The 19,431-nt window shown below is 54.4% G+C and overlaps 1 protein-coding gene across 1 annotated transcript in view; it reads right to left on the bottom strand.

Moving 5' to 3' along the window:
* LOC126017341 (tyrosine-protein phosphatase non-receptor type substrate 1-like) overlaps positions 1-11,372 on the bottom strand; it is a 45,695-nt gene extending 34,323 nt beyond the window's left edge. Inside the window, exons 1-2 of the mRNA XM_049779247.1 lie at positions 11,299-11,372; positions 10,429-10,516 (exon numbers count right to left, since the gene is read on the bottom strand). Of these exons, the coding sequence (XP_049635204.1) occupies positions 10,429-10,507 (79 nt within the window). The 5' untranslated portion in view covers positions 10,508-10,516; positions 11,299-11,372. The remainder of the gene's footprint in view (positions 1-10,428; positions 10,517-11,298) is intronic.
* Between the last annotated feature and the right edge of the window lie 8,059 nt (positions 11,373-19,431).

Below are 19,431 nucleotides of genomic sequence, written 5' to 3'. Positions count from 1 at the left end.
GAAAGAAGTAGATCAGGGACCAGGACCTGAGAGCCTTGTCCATAGTCACACCAGATTTTCCACACAACTCTCGCTGTAGCACTGACCATGCTCTCTGCCTGGTTCATCCCCTAGAGAGCCTCAGAATGCCCTTGGGAATCTCCCCCTCACTGGCCCTTGCTTCACTTTATTCTTCTCCCATCACCCAAAGGTTGATGCGCTGCACCATCTCTTGACTCACTCACGTGTAAGTACCTTCATAGAAGCCCATTGAGAGCAGGTCTTGTTTCCTGTGACATCCTTCAGGCTCATTTGTAAGAGCCTGGTGTTGACTAAATAGTCTCTTCTATTATTGGTTTCTTTCAGTTTTTGGTTTTTGCGTCACACTTGGCCATGTTCAAGGCTTACTCCTGCTCTGCACTGAGAGTTCAGGATGCCTTTGGGCCTCGGGGGTACCACATGAGATGCTGGGGATCAGACTTGGATTGTCTGTGTGGAAAACAAGTGTCCTACCTGCTATACTATCTCTCTGGCCCCATGTCTATTTTAGTCTGGACTCTGAATCTGTCACTTACAGGCCATGTCTGAATCCCCTGGATTCCCCTATGAAAATAATGATGGTCAGGACATGAGGCTTTGTCCTAGTACACAATGCATGTGAGCATCCATGCAGGGTGGCCATAAGCACATGCCCGGGAGTGATCACAGAGGCAAGCCTGAGCCTCAAAAGGTTCTCTGCAGCAGAGCTGGCTTGGCCCTAACATGTGCAGAGACCACTTGCAGTGGCGCCCAAATTTGCAAATCTGGGCATGCTGCTGGCCAGGAGGACTGAGGCTCTGGGGAGCTTGGGGAGAGTTTTGACAAGACATGGAGTTGCTGGAGAAAAGTTTGCAACAAGGCAGTGTCTGCAAAGCAGTAGAGACAGCACCCCTAAGGTGCAACTGTGTAGTCACCAGCCCTAGGGGAATAGAGTGAATCTGGGGAACCTGGAGGAGATACTGAGTCCCACAACCCATTGAGTGTTCTAGCTTCCTGCCTCAACACCTAAAAACCTTTGTCTCATCTCCCCATTTCTCAGAGGGACAAATGGAGGTCAAGAGGAGACCACCGCTAGGCCCCACTGCTCTGTGGGATAAGGCTCTCTGAACACAAAGCAGAAAGCTGAGGCCACCCCTCACCCACCCAAGACAGCCTACAAGGAGGCTATGACAGAGGGCAGGATAGGGGCTCTCAAAGGCAAACACTGCCAGGTGGGGGTGCCCTCCAGCTAAGGCTTCCAGTTCCCCAGGCAGCCATGGCAGCGCACACCTTTCCCCAGCTGCGAGCAAGGCGCCTTAAAAGTGACACGCTTTTATTAAACGGCATTTGCCAAGGTTTCGAGCGCTCGGCAGCTGGCTGACAGCATAGCTCTCGGACACGATTTCCCCCCAAGCTGACACTATTCACTGCTGCCTTTTATAGCACTTTCCCCCTTCTCTTTGCAGCTCGGAAAAGCACTTTGCATGGCTCTTCATTCCCTTAACCCTCAGCATTCCCCACAAGGGAGCCTGGGGTGGAAGCATGCGTGTCTGTTTGCAGAAGGGGAAACTGAGGTTCTAAAGGGACAAAGGCATTTGCTCCAGAACACACTACCAGTAAGCGGCAGGTCCTAAACGGGAATCAGGAACAGCCCCGTGACTGGTGTCCCTTCTACACCACCCCTCTTGGCATGGAAAGCGTTGGGCTGTTGTCAGGCCAAAGGCAGGACAGGCCTATGGGCTACTAGACTCTTAGTCCTGGGAGGGGCCCACAGAAAGGTAGCCACGCTGCTGACTCTCCACTCAATGGAGAGGAAATTGATGTTTGCTGGGGCCTGGAGTTCGGGTTTAGTGTCTCCTTTGTGGCAAAAGAGGATGAACTCCCCCTGCACATCCTCCCTCTTTCCCTCCCTTCCTTTTGTGTGTTATTTTGAGCCAAACCAGGTTGTGCTCAGGGCTTACTTCTGACTCTGTGTTCAGGGATTACTCCTGGAGGGGCCTAGGGGACAGTATGTGGTATTAGAGATCAAACCAGAGTGCACAGCAAGCATCTCTCCTTTAGACTCTCTCCAGCCCTCTACTTGCTCCTTCATGCTACCAAACAGAAAATGGTGATGACACTCTAATAGCAAGGGCAGCTCAGGGCTGCTAACGAGCCTCAGGCACCGAGATCACCAGGAATGAGAATAGACTCAGCAGACCTGGACAGGACAGGGAGACAGGCCGCCACAGCCCCACTGCAAAGAGGGCGAGACCGAAGCTCACAGAGGTGCAGGCACCTGGGCCAAGGTCATGTGCTGACAAGCTGTCACTGGTGTCTTCTTCCTCCATGGGATGCCACCCGTAATGCCTAGCCTTCCCCACCACACCGCCACCACAAGGAGCCTCTGGGGCGGTCAGAGTCCTCCACACCATGCCTGGCCTGTGTGGCTTCTAATTGCATCACGTCTTTGCTGCTGCCTGCTCGTTTATCATGGTCTGAACATCGATGTGAGGAGTTTGGTGTTGCCAGAATTTTAAGTACAAATTCTGAGGTTTCTTGGCTGTTTCCTTGCACCCTGGCTGGCACGGGGCTTGTACGTTTCCTGATCTTTGGGGATTCCCTGTGACACCGCCATTAGTGTTGTGTGGAGTGGCCATGTGCCCAGCCACAGTGGTGATATGTTTACAGTGGAGGTGGGGGTGAGGTAGCACAGCTCTGCTTTGGGACCAGGGTTATGGCCTGACCTCAGGGTTCTAAGTGAACCCTGCCCTCAGCACTCACCTCTTCCCTCAGTCAATTCACTGGCATAAAGAGCCCTACAAGACTGAACCTAGGGTGTCACACATGCCAGCAGTGACCACTGAGCTATAATTGTGGCCACACACATCTATTATTCTTAGGCCATATATGGGGGGTCTCGGAAGGCCCGTCACAAAGACAGACTTGGGCCCTATTCTCATGAAGCTCAGATCCCCATCTCAGCAGAGGGGCTGAAACTTTGGTAAAGTTCTTTGGAGGTGGGGTTCTAATTGGAACCCAAAGAAGGGGCACCCACAGAAAAAAACATGTGGGAAGGCACCTGACTTTATTCTGAGGGATGTGGGACCTGCCACAAAGTGTGGATCAGAGTCAAAGAGGATCTGATTCATCTACCCAGCTGCTTTGTGGAGAGAGCCAGAGGGGCCTGAGAGGAGGGAAGAGAGCAGAGAGGGGGATGGGACAGGCCAAGGGCTAGGCTCAAATCCCAACTCTGTAAGGACCTGCTGTGTGACTTTAGGGCAAGTCACTTTACCTCTCTGAATCTCAGCTTCCTCACTGATCCAGAGGAAATACTTGGCAGGCTCGGGGGACCATATGAGATGCCGGGATTCGAACCACCAAGCTTCTGCATGCAAGGCAAATGCCTTACCTCCATGCTATCTCTCCGGCCCCCCAGAGGAAATACTAATACTCCCATCTCAGAATGATGGTGAGAATTCAATGACATAATGTCCAGGCCTGGCCATGCCTGACAGAGTCACAGAACCAGATCTTCCCTGATGCCTGCTCAGTCCCTGCCCCCATCCCAGGTCCTGTTCTGCGGCCTCATGAAGAGCTGTGGAAGGGTCACAGACAGATAATGGGGCAGGTAGTACTATGAGGAGCTTCTTTGCTGGTCCAGGAACTGAGAAAACTCCTCCCAGCCTCAGGGCCTTTGCACCTACCATTCTCCCTATGTGATATGTCCTTCCCTGCATGCCCCCACAGTCTGCTTCTCTACCTCAGGCCTTGGATCCTCAGCAAGGCCCTCAATGGCCCCATTTGCCCACTGCCTGGACCCTTGTCCCACTTCACTTCCTGCACAAATCTCCTCCCTCCATATTTGTTAACATGGGCCTGATTTTACATCTTCATAAACGGGTCCCACCGTCCCCAGCAGTACCTACTTCTGTCTGTCTGGTCCTAGCTATAATCCCAATGCCTAGAGTCACCCCAGCACAGAGGAAATGCTCAGCAATAGCATTATTTATTCAAAATAAACAAACAAATAATTAAGCAAACAAGAAGCAGAGAACATAAAATAGCAAAGAACAGCCATTAAATGAACAATCATAATTAAAATGACCATAACGGGCTGGGGAGTTGGCTCAAAGGGCTACTGCTTCCATAAAGGAGTCCTGGGTTTGGCTCCTGGGTACCCATGGTCGTCTGAGCACTGCTGGGCGTGGTAAATGAAAGGACCCAAATAGGGACAGCAAAGGAGTTAGCAAACTGAAACTTGGATCTGCTCTAACTCCTGTGAATTGTTAGGTGAGGGGTGTGGGAAGGAGCCCAAATGTACTTTGCAGAGTCTCAGTGTCTTGATCTGTGATGTGGGCATCAGGGACCCCCCACACACACACACAAGATGACTCCGTGATGCACCTTACAGGGCTCCTTGTAAGCCCCACAGAGAGGGCCAGAGAGACAGGAGTGGCAGATGGATCCTGAGATTGCCTGTGCCTCAGTCCATTCTCTGCTCTCTGTGCAAATGCCTGATGAAAGTATCAAAAGGAAAAACCCAGAAGAGAGTGTGGCTTGATGGAGGCTTTGCAGTGAGTGGCAAGCACCTACCAGATACTGGGTCTAGGAACCACGGGTTCTTGGAGGGCAAAACACCCTGCAGATGCACCGCCAGTCTGGGCACCCACCGTATGACTCCCTGTCTCCTGGGTGCAGCCTCATGCCTACCCCCAGCTTCCCTTATCCCTCCTGATCCCACCACCTAATCTCCTACTGTTCCTGGCACTAATCTGCAGCCCTCAAGCACCCTGCACTCTCCAATGGATTTGCCCGGAAATCTTACAGACACAGAGAGCTTCTGCACCCTTTCCCATTTCCACCTCAGTTGCTTTGCATTGCTCTGGAAGGAAGGCCTGGCGGGACATGGGGCAAAGCTGGCCCATCTCTCATAGACACAGTAAACACCTGTTCTGCAGGCCTGGTGAGCACAGGAAAGTCTTTCAGCTGTGCAAATAGATGCTTCCTTCTCCAGGATACGGCAGAAGCACCTCCTGGGAAGGGGGCGACCTAGGCCTGCTGGAATCAGGGGTCACATTGAGGGATAGAAATATGAGAGGATCTGAGACAGCAGGGCCAGCATGGCGAGCCTCGCCTTCCCTACCTGCCAAAGAGGTGATGTGAGTTCTGGAGAACATTCAGGCCCTGGTTCGATCTGGCCACCCCACCCTGCCTGAACCCTGCCTCCTGCTGTGTGGCCTGGACAAGTCGCTCCGCCTCTCTGAGTCCAGTTTCCTCATTGGCCCAGTGGGTCTGATGACAGTACCCCCTCCTTCCCCTTGGCCCTCCACAGTGGGGGAAACTGTGAGTACCCTGGAATCATACATGCCAAGTGCTGAGCACAGGAAGTGGCCGGAAACAATGGTTCCCTTTATTATTCCTTTAGCATTTTCCCACCGAATTCAGGATACTGTCAGATTTCTAGCTTAGATGATGGAAACTTCCTGCATAGCTCCGTTTTTTAAAAGCCTTGGCCTGGAGGCCAAGGATTGGCATCTCACCCAGGTCTTAGCAGGGGTTGGCGGCTGCTTGAGTGGGACTGTGCAGACAGGCCTCCCTCGGACTGCCTTTTGCTGGGCCCCCACACCAGGAGACTTGGGCCGGGCAGGCCCCCTGCCGCGTTTCCAGTCCAAGAACCACAATTCCAGACCTGTGGATCTGGGACAGAGACACCTAGAGGCTGGCAGGGCCCACAGCGCCTTCGCAGCCACTGATGATTCAATCACAGTAACCAGGCTTTCTGCTTAACGGGTCCATCCCCCAGCAGCATAAAAGCAGCAGGGGGGAAAAAAAATCCACAAAACCCAAAACTCCTCGAGATAAATGCCATTTGTTTTGCGAGGACCCCGTGTGTCAGAAGAGCTGTCCTAGGTGCTTTATTAAAAAAGTCAGCCCCAATTTTAGAGGCAAGGAGATCTGAATAGAACAAAAACAATGACGATTACCAGCCTGGCTAATGTGTGCCCTGCACGGGTACATGCAACTCCCGCCTTGGAGCCGTCTGTGTGCATTCATTGACTTAATCCTGGGGCTAGAATGGCTGATGTCATCTCTAGCACACAGATGAGAAAATTGAGACCCAGAGAAATTCTGTGCATTGTCCACCCATGCAGCCATGCAGGCAGTGGGGCCTCGAGACACAGCCAGGGAACTGGCTGGCTCTGAGCTCACAGACTTCGCAGCCTACGATAGAGGATCTTTTACATAAAGTGATTGAATGATCGCTTGGTGGCAGAACCACCGTGCAAATCAGGTGTTAAACATGCCTAAAGATGAGAAGCAACAAGGAGAAAGCAGTTAAAATAGGCCCTGCCAGGGTGGGGGGGAGAGACTCCGTGGGGAAGGGAGAGTCTCAGGAGCGATTCCCTTGGAAAGAGGGGCCAGCGAAAAAGGGCAGAAGGGTTGGAGGATGTGGACAGCTGAAAATGTGGGGTGACAAGGAAGGGTTTCTCTGATGGATGGAACAGCATAAGCAAAGGCACAGAGGAGAAAGTTCAAGCTGAGGACGGGTCATATTCATGGGTATCACACTTATCAGATGGCCCTCGATCGTGTGTCTGGACAACACACACAAGTAAACTGCATCCAACTTGGGAGATGACAACTGTGGGGTTGCACTGGGTCTTTTAGGATCCAGAGTACTGGAGTGTGCTTGGCCAGGAGGAAGGAAGCCAGTCTAACTTGTTCATCTATTTCAATAGGTCAGCAATTTAACAGACAAAGGGCAAGAAAGCAGGCCCAGGGGCAGAAAACCCAGGCTCAGTGGTAGTTTTTAATGAAAAAAACAAAAAAAAATTTTTTTCCTTCAAAAGAAAACTTGAACCCACTCAACAGTTTGGAACAGGGAAATGACAGGATTGTAGCTGTGTTGACAGGCCTGAAATCTGGGCATGTTTAAGACAGAAGGGGTGGGGGGACCCTTCCATCAGTCCAAGGCTCCATATAGGAAAATAACCTGTCGCACGGAGCACTGGGAGCCGCGAGGAATTGCGTCGAGCCCCGCACTCGACAGTTTTAGACTCTTCCTCTCACACACCCCCTCGCCATCTGTCGCAAAGGGCATGGGGAAGATGCAAGGAGGAATATTACAGCTCTGGGGGCTCCAGAGCTCGGCAGCCCAGAGGAGGGGGCCCTTTTCAGGTTCCCACGATTCTCCATGAGGTTGTCACCATTTCAGAACAGAGCTGTGACTCAGTGACAGCCATCGGCTTAGCAGGATCCCTTTCTTCAACAAACTGCCCAGAGGGTCCTCTCCCAGGTCCCCTGGGCTTGGACAGATCCTAGGAGCTCTTCCCCTCAGGGCCACCTGCCAAGGCCACCACCTCCAACAAGTGACTTCCTGGCTTTGGGGCTCTATTTTCCTCATCTGTAAAATGGGGACAAAAGCCAACTCCGGCTTGGTACTGCCGAGTGAGGAGACGATTGCAGAGATGCCACTTAGCTCCCATCCAACAACCATCGGTTCCCCCTCCTCCCAACCACATGGTTCACATCAGGACTTCATGCGTGCTGAATCACTACAAGGAAAAGCAATGAATCACATCAGGAGTCTCTACAGGGAGGGGATAGGGATAATTAATGGCAGAAAGTCCCCAAAGAATACCCTGACTTTAAAGGATCTGCCAGTAGTGAGCCCACAGCTGCCAAAGCCCTCCGAGAGCCTCTCTTCTGAGGAAAGGGGATGTGAGAGAAACCTCATCACCCATGGTAGGGCACCACCACCAGCCTGCCACTCTTCATCCAGGTCAGAGGTCAGTCAGAGTGCCAGAGTCCAAGCTTGAGTTAGGTATGAATCAGAGTTTGTGAGGTGTCGTCTTCCTAAGCCCCCAGTGACTAGAAGTTCCAACCATCCAGGAACCACAGCTGCAGCCTCAAATGCTGCTGATGTCACTAAAACCAACTGCTGCCCAGGGGTCCCTGGGCCCCTCTCTAAATCTCAGAACCTCCCCTGAGAAGTTGACCACAGGAGCAGGCCTCAGCTGACCCCCCTCTCCACCATCACCACCAAACACAAGGTATTGACCTCACCATATGTTTTTGAGAATTTCCCTTTGGCAACACTCAGACTGAACTCAATCTTTAGAAAACTCAGCCCCTGCCTCCACATCCCCCTTTCCCCCCCAAGATGATCCACATGGCCAGTCCCACTCCAGAGAGCCATCCTAGGGCACCCCAGCAGTCATGTGACAGCACCCCCAGCTGACAGTTCCTCCTGAGACACTAATAGTCATTCAATCTACAGCCGCCTCCTAAGCCTGACATTTGAGTTTCTCACTCGAACAAATCCATTTTCTTAGAAAATTGGACAACTGCTTCTTTCTACCTTCCTACCCTTGAGTCTTGCCTCTGTTTGCTTTGTCAGAAATTCCATGCCTCGCGAGCATCACTGAGGGAGGGGGCCAGAAACCCCCTCTTTAGGCCAAACCAGCCGAATGCCCTGCCAGGACCCCCGGGCAGAAAGAGTGAAGGATCCTAGGAGATTTGAGTGATGGCAGTGACACCCCCATTGCTTCCCTGTCACCCTCAACCAAGAAATGCATTCTTAGTGCCTGAGATTTATTTATCTCAAAGTTAATCTTGGCCCCTTCGTTGCTCCCACTTTTTCAGGCTATTGATGCTGAATGGATTGGAACGGAAGTTTTATGGCCTAATCTTTACCATTTTATAGATTGTTTTTATAGGCAAAAGGGGCCGATTTGTTCCCAAGATGGGTGTTGGTTTTCCAAACCACTGCCCCTGGAAAGGCAGACTCCCCATTTGAGTCCTGCCTGAGTCCCTGCGGACAAGAGGCCCAGGGTCCTGACTGAAGAAGGGTCTAGAAGAGACATTCAGAAACGAACTTGGGCCCCATTCTTTGCTGTAGGAAACTCATATGCAGGAGAGAGAGGCAGAGAAGAGGGAAAGGGAAAGAGGAAGAGGAAGAGAAAGAGGAGAAGGAGAGAGAGGAAGGGGGAGGCCCTGCCTTTCCAGGCCAGGAAGGCCAATCCAACAGCCCACCAGACTTTTGCTGGTGTGCTGGGTAGGCTCAGGGAGGAAGCAGCTCGGAGAAGCCATTCATCAGAGACATGCAATGCATCAGTGCCCCCTGACGCCCAGCAAGGCCCTGGCTGATTCCAAAAGACCCAGGGGTGGTGTAGGGGGGTGCCTACGTGGATTCCCAGGGCTCAGGGGAAACTGCAGGGCAGAGAGAAGCTGCTGTCCACCCCCACTCCTCCCTCCGCCCACTCTTTTTTTTGCTAGTTCTCCTCATCTCCCCGCTATCAGATGGTTACCAGTCTCTAGGCAAATGCACACAAGGGGGTTGTGCATACATACTGAGCTCATCTTTACCTCCCTTCTCAGGAAGGGAAGTGCTCAGACTTCCCTGAAAACAGTTTCAAGGAGCTAAAAAAAAAAACAAAACAAAAAAAAAACATGACACCTACCCCAACCAACTCTTGGCATGCCTGTTTTCTGTGCTCCCCTCACCACTCCCTGTTCCCTCCCAAGAGCCCCTTTAAGAGTGCTGGTGCACTCCTGAGCGGTGACTTCACCCCTTGGCAAAAACGCTGGGGTAGTGCCAGAGCCCACCTGGGAGACAGGCAGGTGTTAGATGTAGGCCGACTAAAAAAGACCGGTTCAGAGCCACAGGTAACAGCCCAGCCAAGCACCTGAGCAGCAAGGCGCTGCAGGGAGGAGGAAAAGGGTTGGGGGGGGGGGGGAGTACCACCACCCAGCTAAAGGTTGGGGCTACCACGGGGACAGGCATGTTTTTACAGCAGGCTCTGTTATCCCAGCTGCTCAGCCCAGGTAGGGCTGGGGCGGCCTCCCTGCCCCTGTCTCCGTCACACAGACTAACACGGTTCCACTCTGCTGTGGAAAGACAGAGGGCTGAGCTCACTCTTCCCTTTGCAACAGCCTGTCTCGGGTTCCATCCCAGGCAGTACCTGGAGGAGCTGGGATGGGGAGTATCCCCCATTCTAATCCTCTCAGACTCTCAAGTCAAGTAAATGGAAGACATTGGGGGGGGGGGAGCGCCTTGCTTCCAAAGCCTCTGCCAGCCTGCCTGGGCCATCATCAGACTGGTGGGTAGGCACTGGGTGAAAGCCGCTCAGCATCTCCCCGAAGTCCCAGTCAGTGCCTAGGCACAGGGCTGCGCACGCAGAGACTAGGTGCCATCCTCGGCTGTGTGACCTTGGGCGAGTCGCTGGCCCTCTCTGGGTCTCGGTTTCCTTCCCCAGAAGCCAGATCCGAAGCTTCTCTCCCCCATATCGCCCCAGACACACACCCCATTAAGGCTCGGCAAGCGCCCAGAAAAAGAGAGACAGAGACAGAGAGAGGCTTGCTTGCAGGGGCGGCCTGAGCCTGCAGTTTGGAGAGGGGGGTGTCCGGCGAGCCAGCCGGGGGGAAGACAGCGGGGCTCCTGCTTACCTGTCCGGGCGCAGGACGCGACGAGAAGCAGACAGAGCAGCGGCCCGAGGCGGCCGGGGTCCGGGCCGGCGGGCTCCATGGGCCGCGGCTGCGGAGCGAAGCGAGGAGGGAGAGCGGCCGTGAGTGCGCGCTCGGGCGGGCGGGCGCAGGCTGGAGCGGGGAAATGACTAAGGCTCCCCCCACTGCTCCCCCGCCCCCCGCGGCCGGGCTTCCCCCCCAATCCCCGGAACCCGCGCCGGAGCCCCGCCGCCGCCGCCGATCGCCCCGGAGCCCTCCCCGACACCCCGAGGCGAGGCTGGGCTCGCCAAGCCTCTCCGCGCCCCGGAGCCGACGAGGGGCAGCGGGACCCCGAGCGCGCGCGCCGGGGAGAGCCGGGGACGGCGGCGGGGAGAGAGAGGGAGAGAAGAGAGGCGGCTGGAGCTCGGAGCAGACCCGGGGGAGCCGGGCGGAGCGCGGGGAGAGAGAGAGAGACAGACGCGCAGAGGCGAGCGCGGGGAGCGGGCGGGCGGGCGGGCGCGCGGGGAAGTGCGCGCGGAGAGGCGCAGAGCCGAGCAGAACCCAGCAGAGCGCGCGGGAGAGAGAGGGCAGGGGCGAGGGCCAGCGCCGCCGGCCACCCCCGCCTGGCCCACCCGCCCCGGGCGCCCCGAGACCGCGGCTTCCCGCCCGGCCACGCCGCGCGGGGTCCCCCGTCTCCCCAGCGCCCGCCCCGCGCCCACACCCGCACCCGCCGGGGAGGCGGCCCCTGCGCGCCCGCCCGGGCCGGGACCGGCGGGGAAAGCCCGTAGAGCAGCCCGCTTGGCCGGCGGGTCCCGCCCCGGCCTCCCTCGGCGGCGCCGCGTTCGCCCCTCAATCCCACCCCCGTGCTCGGACCTGCGCCCCTCCGGCGGGCAGCTTGGCGAGGGGGCACCGGGCCCCGCGCTCCGCTTGGCGCAGCGCAAACTTGCTTCTCCGCGGTCCGCGCCTCCCGCCGGCTAGCCTGCCGGCCCCTGGGTGCCCGGGAAAGGGGGTTCGGGGAAGTGGCTGCCCGCGCGCCCCGCGCCCGCCTCTGCGCTCCTGGGGTGCCCGCCAGCGGGAGGCCGGAGGCCGGGAGAGCGCGTGTGCGAGAGCGCGCGCGCGAAGGGGCCCGCGGCCCGCCCGGAGGTCTGCCCCGTGCGCCCCTCCCTCCCCGACTGGGGGGTCCCCGACACCCAGGGCCTCTCGGCTCGGGCCAGTAGGGGCCGAAGGGTGGGCACCGGGCTTCCCCTGCGCCCAGCCGAGGTGAAAGCGAGCAGGAAGTAAGTGAGATGCAGGGAAGGAAGGGGGAGAAGAAGGGGAGAGCAGAGCGGTACAAAAATAGCGTATGTGTAGGAAGGACTTCGGTGCCGCCTGGAAAAGAGGCGCAATGGAGAGAAGGAGCGAGCCGAGCGAGCGGGCGAGCCAGGGGGCGCTGGCCGAGGAGCAGACGGGAAGGGGCCCGGCTTCCCCCGGGGAGGTGGGTGCCCGCTGCCAGGTGCCCCACTCCTTCCTCCCTCACTCCCGGGCGGGCGGGCGGCACAGGGGGAAACACAGGGGCTTGGCATAGCAGGCTCGATTGAGGGGTGCAGGAGGGGCCAGGGCTCCAGGAAAGAGAGGCCCTGGGAAAGGCGCGAACTGGGATAACAGGCCTGGAGGGGGCTAGAGTGAAGCCTCCTGCAGAAGAAAAATATCTCTCTCTCTCTCTCTCTCTCTCTCTCTCTCTCTCTCTCTCTCTCTCTCTCTCTCTCTCTCTCTCTCTCTCTCTTTCTCGTCCCTCTCTTTCAGTCTCTGTCTCTATCTCTGTCTCTGTCCTCTCTCCTCTCTGTTTTGATGGCTTGGGAAGACTGTCCAAGACCCCCAACTGATAGGAAGGGTCGGAGTTTGCCTTTGGAAATAAGCATTAGGCAATAATGCTTTTGCTTCTCAACGCTGACAACAGAAGACAAAAAAACATCTCAGTGGGAAAAGGGCCAGCCCTGGAACTGCAAAGATCACGAAGACCCAGAGAGGGAGTGGGCTTATTTAAGGAGCACACAGCAGTTTTCTTGTTTCTGCGGCTAGAGAGGACATTTATAGTCCGGATTCCCAGGCTAAAGGCCTTGGCAAAGTAATCCCACCCCATTCCCCAGCCTCCTTCTCAAATGCCACATCATGCTAGCTTGGGTGCACATAACCAACAAACCATAGTGCCTGGGTCTGGGTTCATGGGTTCAGACCTTTGCAGTCACCTTTTACCAGCTGTGTAGACTGGAGAAAATGTCTTAGCCTCTGCAGCTCAGCATCCTTGCCTGAAAGGAGGACCATGCAGGTGACCATGCATTGTGAGAGTGCTGGAGTGGGGATTAAAATTATTATTTGTACAGCACTTGGGAAGCTACCTGCCAGGTACTGTGGGCTGCCCAAGCCTGGGAGAAATCATGGAAGAGGTGCTGCGCCACTGTCCTGGGGGTGTCCTGGGGTCTGAGCAGGGTGGGAAGTGGCAGGGGGCTTCCTTCCCTTTGGGTGAGACCCTCAGCAGGCTGCTGTCCACACTCAATTGACATTCCAGTGGGGAGGCGGATAAGTAGACGAGCAGGAATAATTAATGAACAACAGAAGATTGCGCGGAGAGCAAGCAGGGTGAGAGCATTTAGATAAGGGTGAGGGCTCCCTGCAAGGAGGTTGGCAGCAGAACCCCAAGAAGGGGACTCAAGGAAGCAGGAAAGACACACAAGGCAATGGGCCCCCATGTGGTAGGAGAATGAGAAAGGTCAAGGGGTGCCAGCCCCAGCTGCCTGACCTAGAGATTGCATGAAGAACCTCCCTTTATTCCTCAAAGGAAACCTGCTGGCATATTAATTTTTGTCTTGTTTTGTGGCCACACCCAGGGATTATATGGGATTCTGGGGCTCAAACCCAGGTAAAGCAAGTACCTTCCCACTATTGCTTCAGCCCCATGACTAAGTGTTATAAAACAGGAGAGCTCCATGCTCCAATTTGTGAGATCTACATGTTCAAAAGGCCAGTGGGCTGCCAACTGAGATTGGGCTGGGAAACGGGCATAGAACCAAGCCTCAGGGAGAGAGTTCTGAGGTCCCCTAGGATCTGAGATGGGGTGTACAGGGTTTCTAGTTCTTTAAGCCACCATTGGCTGAGATCATCAAGGTCTCCTGCTGAGGCCCCTGGGAAAGTCATCCCTGTTCTAACCAACCCCCAATCTTCCTGGGTTGTTGCTGAAACTGGGTGCTTCACTGAAGGTCAGAGCCAGGCAGCCACCCGGCCTTTGCTTCCAGAAGGCTCTGCTGTTCCTCATAACACACAAACTGCTTTGAATTAGGAACCTTTGGATTAGGGTAAGGAAATAGTCTAATCTCCTGCTATTTACATACAGCCACATTGGGAAAGGCACCCAGTTTAAGCCTCCAGCCCAGGGAATGCTTTCCTGGTTCCCTGGATTCTGGGTAGGTGCCCAAGTGGAAACCCCCCTTGGCTGTCCCTCAAGACTGGGTGTCGGCAGAGACCAATGAGCAGCTGAACACCCCAAGGTTGGAGAACAATTTGCCTGAGGTCACACCAACAGATTAGAGCAGATAATTGAGGTGAATCAGCCACCTTCTTCGACTGCCCTGGATTAAAACCAAATTGCCTTCGTACAGCCACTATTCACTCATGCCCCCCTATATTTCTGCAGCATTGAAAGCCAGGCCCTGGGGTAGCAGGTAGTGAGGAGAGAAATAGCACTGAGACAGGTGGGAAACATTTTTAAAAATATCACACACACAAACCCCTCCTCAAGGAACTGACCATCTTGTGGACCAAGCCAATAACCAATAGAGGGACAGAAAGTCTTTTGCCTCGTGGGATCAGGTAATGGGGAGAAATGCTGGAGCTGGAACCACCCAGAGGTGGCCCCATCTCTGCTTTGTGCTTGGATGCATCTCCACATGGACAGTCACCAGCCACATCCTGCTGACTCCTCCTCTCATCCAGAACCTGACCTGCTTTCTGCTGAGCCTTCATCACCTCCACCTCCTCTGGGTGTCCTCTTTTCACCCTTGTCCCCTGCTCCTCTGAAGCTAGAGGGATCTGTTTGCCTGACCACATTCCTCCCTTTTGTCCTAGGGACCTGCAGGAGGGTGAAGAATTTTGAATGTGCCCCAGGAGGGAGAGAAGAGCCTGCCAGTTTGACTGATGGGACCCGAAGGGAAGGGACATTTGTAGGAGCCTCTGCCTCTGCATCTGTAAAATAGGAAGATCCAGGTCTGCCCGTGGGAGGGGACCCACATGTGGAAACCAACCTGGCTGCCAGCAATGGGGGGATGGCGCCCCTGTGTGGACACCATCTCACCCAAACCTCAGCATCTCTGCTGTGTTCCCAGGGGTCAGGGGCTGCCCAGAGACAGAGAGGGACTTTGGGGGTCTGTGGGACCCTGCCACAACTCTGCTGGCAGCTGCCTTTTTCAGGCTCCGTTCTTCCCGTAACCCTGGGCTGGCTGGGCGACAGGCAGACCCGCCAGGCGGCCTTTGTGTGGGGCCATCAGGAGGCTGGAGCTGCCAGCGACCTATTTTTCTGGGCAAGAGGAGCCTTTTGGAGTTAGAGGCCTCAGCTGTAGAGCCAGAACAACAAAAATAAAACCAGCAAGGACTCCCGGGCAGCCAGGACCTGGGAAAAAGGCCTGTCCCCAAGCAGGGCTGGGGAAGTGGGTGTGGGGCCAAGAGGGCCTTTCCCCCCAGACCCCTGCTCTGCAGCTCTCTGTGAGTTCTTGCCCACAGCCACCATTGAACAGCCAGGACCAGATGCTCAGAGTCCTGGAGGACCTGATGGACGCTGGGCAAGATTTGAAGTCAGTTTTCCAAAGAATGAAAACCACTCCCACGTCTTCACTGCACTTTAGAAACGTGTTCTTGCAGCCCAGTAGCACCATTACTGAAAGGCAGAGATCCTTCCTTTTACAGGTGAAAACTCTTAGTCTTTGCTCTCAAGCCAACTCTCACCACCTGTAATGCGCACCCTGCACTGTGTCCTTGTGCCCTGCATCAAGCCCATCAGTGAAGCCTGACTTGATGTCACTTTTGCCCTTCTTCACCCCCACAGATTGGCCTGGCTGGTAGTGCAGGGTATGTTCTGGGATGTAGATAACCACCATAGGGTAGGTTATCTCAGCCACTTCGTACCTTGCAAGTTGCCCAAATTCGAGATGAAAGAACGGCCCCTATGGGGTTTCCAGTTGAGGTTAAACTTGTTCACATGGGCAAAGATGTGGCTGTTCCATTGCTTTTTTCTAGAACTTTCTGTGGTCAACAGCTGCTTGTGGAGGGAGGGAGAAGTCAGTGTTTGCTTGAACAGTGGCCTGCCCCACGCTCCTAGCTAAAAGATACTTAGAACTTGGGTTTGATGTATTTGTCTGAGCTTGTGCTTCTGCACACACCTCTCACAACCCCTCTTCCCTTCTCCCCTGACTATCCTGGAACCCCAGCCCTAGGTCCCTGCCTGGGTGTCAGTATCATGTGGAGGAGACATAAAACACAGATGACCAGCCTCACCCCCAAGTTGCTAAATTAGGGAGGTCTTGTGTAAGGCCTGGGCATTTTGGTGGAGTTTATTTGGGGACTACACCCTGCAACGCTTAGGGGACCATGGTGTATAGGAGATTGAACCCCAGGGCTCCCACACACGATGCATATGCTCCAGTCCTTTGAGCCATCTCTCCAGCCCAAGAATGTGTTCTTTGTGGGGCCGGCATGATAGCACAGTGGTAGAGTGTTTGCCTTGCACACATCTGCCCAGGACTGACCTGGGTTCGATCCCTGGTGTCCCATATGGTCCCTCATGCCAGGAGCGATTTCTGAACGCATAGCCAAGAGTAACCCCGGAGCATCACTGGGTGTGGCTCCCCAAAACAAAACAGAATGTGTTCTTTGTTTGGGGACTTCACCTGGTTCTGTTTTCAGGGATCATTCCTGGTGGGGCTCAAGGAACCATATATGGTACAGGAGATCAAACTGGAAGTTGGCCATGCACAAGACAAGCACCTTACTTCCTATCCTAAGTAGTTCTCTAGTCTGAAAAAGGCACATTTTTCGTACTGTTCCAGGTGATGTTGATATCGCTGGTCTGTGGACCACACTTTGAAGAAGCCCTGAAGAACCAGACTGGAGTGTCTGTGAGCACAGCCCAGCTGTCCTGTTCTGCTGCCCCTCTGTTTTCTGTCTTCTCTTCTGGTTCAGAGAGATTGTAGCCAGTGCCCCAAGCTGAGGGACTGTGACAGATCCCAGAGCCAGGGCCTGGGGGAGCTGCGCTGTAATTAGTGCTTTCCTGGGGAAGTCAGTGACTAAATGACTTGCAAGCAGGCAGGCAGGCAGGCAGCTTGCCGAGAGCGCATCAGGGGTGGGACCGAGCTTGTCAGGCCCTAAACACTGTTCTCTGGCTCCAGGGATTTGGCTGTACAGAGCCCAGCTGCATGGAACCCAAAGCACCCCCTCCTTTCCCTAGCCCCCACATCTGGGCGGGGACCCTGCAAGATGGGGATGCAAGGGCTGAGATGCAAGTTCTGAGATGCAGAACTCAGATTGCCTCACTGTTCAGAGTCGAGTGCTTACTCTGCTCAGCCCAATCCTTAGCTGACTCAACGGTCTGAACTCAGGTCTGAGCTGCTTCCCTCTAGCAGGATCCTCACCCAAAGTTCTTGCCCAGATGCAGTTCTTATTCCCATTCTGCAGATAAGGAACAGATGAGGAACTGAGGCATTCAGATGCTAGGGACTCTGGCAAGAGCACTCTGCTTGGGGTGCTAGACTTATTATTTGTCCTCAGCCCCTGCACCCCCTTCTGCACCTTTAGACTTCTCTAGTTCTTCTTCTAGGGACTCCTCTCTGTCTCCTTCCTCTAAGAGAGGTTTCTGGACCTCTGTGGTGCCTGTACCAAGCCAGGGATACAGTGCAGGTCTATGCAGGCCAGGGGATGAAATGCAGTGAGCACAAGATTTCTTTTCCCTTTGGGAAGGCCTATCCAGCTCCAGATGGTGCCTTTCACAGGGTGGTCTCGGGTGGGTCTCAGCCTCAGTTTCCTTACCTGGAAATAAATTGAAGGCAGGGTTTTTGTTTGTTTGTTATGGGGGCCATACCTGGCAGTGCTCAGGGCTTACTCCTGGCTCCGTATTTAGGGATCGCTTCTGGTGATGCTCAGGAGATCATGTGGAGAGCCAAGGATCAAACTGGGTCAACAGACAAGGCATATGCCCTACCCACTGTCCTTTTGTTGTGACTCATAATGCAGGATTGAAAGATTAAAAAGAGTGTAGGGGAGGAGGAGGAGGAGGTACAGCCATGCAGATACAGCGTTGGCCAACAGTGACTGAAAACACTGTTGGGTTCCTCCCTCTGTCCTATCTTCTCCACTTCTGCTCTGGCAGTTGCCCCATTTCCCTACTCTCTGTCTTTCCTTCCCTTCTCATTGTCCTGCCAATAAATCTCCTTGGTGGATAAATAAATAAACCCCCTTGCTTTCTAAAGAATCATATCAGATCCTAAGTAATAGCAAAGCAGGTAGGGCATTTGCCTTATATGCAGTCAAATCGGGTTTGATACCTGGCATCCCATATGATTTCTCTGAGCACTGCCAGGATCCATCCCTGAGTACAGAGCCGGGAGTAATCCCTGAACATCTTCAGGTGTGCCCCCAAAACAAACAAGCAAAAAAGAATCGGAACACTTTCCCCATGCATCATTCTAGGCTCCCCTTTCTCTTCTCTGAATCTCTTCACCGGCTTCCATATTGTCACTCTCTAGTCAAAACCTTCTTGTAATCTTCCCTTTCAACTCAAGGAATCAGATCCCACTTCTCAATGTGGCTCACAAATCCCTTGGATCCCACTCACTGATCCACCTCCCTCACCCCTATCACTCCCCTCCAGGGTCACTCATCTCCAAGTTCTTTGTGTCTGTGCACCCTAAAGCCTGCCTCGGGGCCTTTGCACTCACTTTTCCAGTTGTTCTCTTCCCACTTAGATGGCTAGTTCACTCATCCCTTCCTGTGGTCTTTCTTTTTAGAATAGGAACAGTATGGTTATTTTCAACTCTCATGTTGCTTGCCACTGATCTTGTGACTCCCAGGCAGGCCATGCAAGCAGTAGATGTAAGTGGAAGAGCTCTAACCAGGCAATCTGCTGCACCAGCCACACTGTCCAAAAGGACTAAGTCATTTCTTATCCTCTTTCCCCATATAATTATTGGGTGAGGGGAATCACCAATACCTGGTGGTTCTGGGACCCACCTGGCTCCCTCCCTGTGTTGATGGCAGCAGGGGTCTGAGGTGCTGGGACTCTGAGCCTCACACAGACAAGGGCAATGCTCACCTCTCACACCCCATTTCTGTGTGTCAGGGTTATATGGTTCTTGACTACACTCACTGAGCACAGGCAGGGTGTCTTCAGCCTGTCCAGCACCAGAGGGGGCTCAGGAAAGAGTGGCCCCACAGACCTACTGTAGGAACTGGACAGAAAGCAGCCCCATGCCCAAGGCGAAGGCAGCTCTACTGGAGCTCAGTGTGCAGCCCTCCATACCCCACCTCCTGGGTTTTTTTCTTGAGGAACAAATGTCCTCAATGTTGAACTTGCATTTCCTTTCCTGGCACAGCAGCCAGTATGTCTGCTGGCCTCGTTCCTACTCCAAGAGGAAGTGTGTGCCCCTGGGGGAAACTGGTCTGCCTTCAGGGAAAGGGATAGCCACACGTACCACTTCCTCTGTTTCCAATTCATGACATAGCCAGGGGACCTCACCTACCTGTCCCCACCCAGCTACCCCCAATGCTTCCACCAATGGTTTCCAGAGCTCCATGTCCTGGGAACCTCTCAGCCACGCTGTCTTCAAGGCTGGACTGGATGGTTTGATTTACCTGCCGTAGTTATTCTACTCTTATCTACCCATTTGTATGAATGAGCAGACTGAGGCTTTCGGCGTTGCACTGCCTGCCCGAGAGATAAAAGTGAAGGATAACAAGGTGGTCTTTTGATACCAAATCTCCTTGGCAAAC

The sequence above is a fragment of the Suncus etruscus genome, chromosome 9, assembly GCF_024139225.1.
Source record: "Suncus etruscus isolate mSunEtr1 chromosome 9, mSunEtr1.pri.cur, whole genome shotgun sequence".
NCBI lineage: Eukaryota > Metazoa > Chordata > Mammalia > Eulipotyphla > Soricidae > Suncus > Suncus etruscus.
Note: the sequence above shows the minus strand (reverse complement) of the source record. Positions and strands in the feature narration are given on the sequence as shown.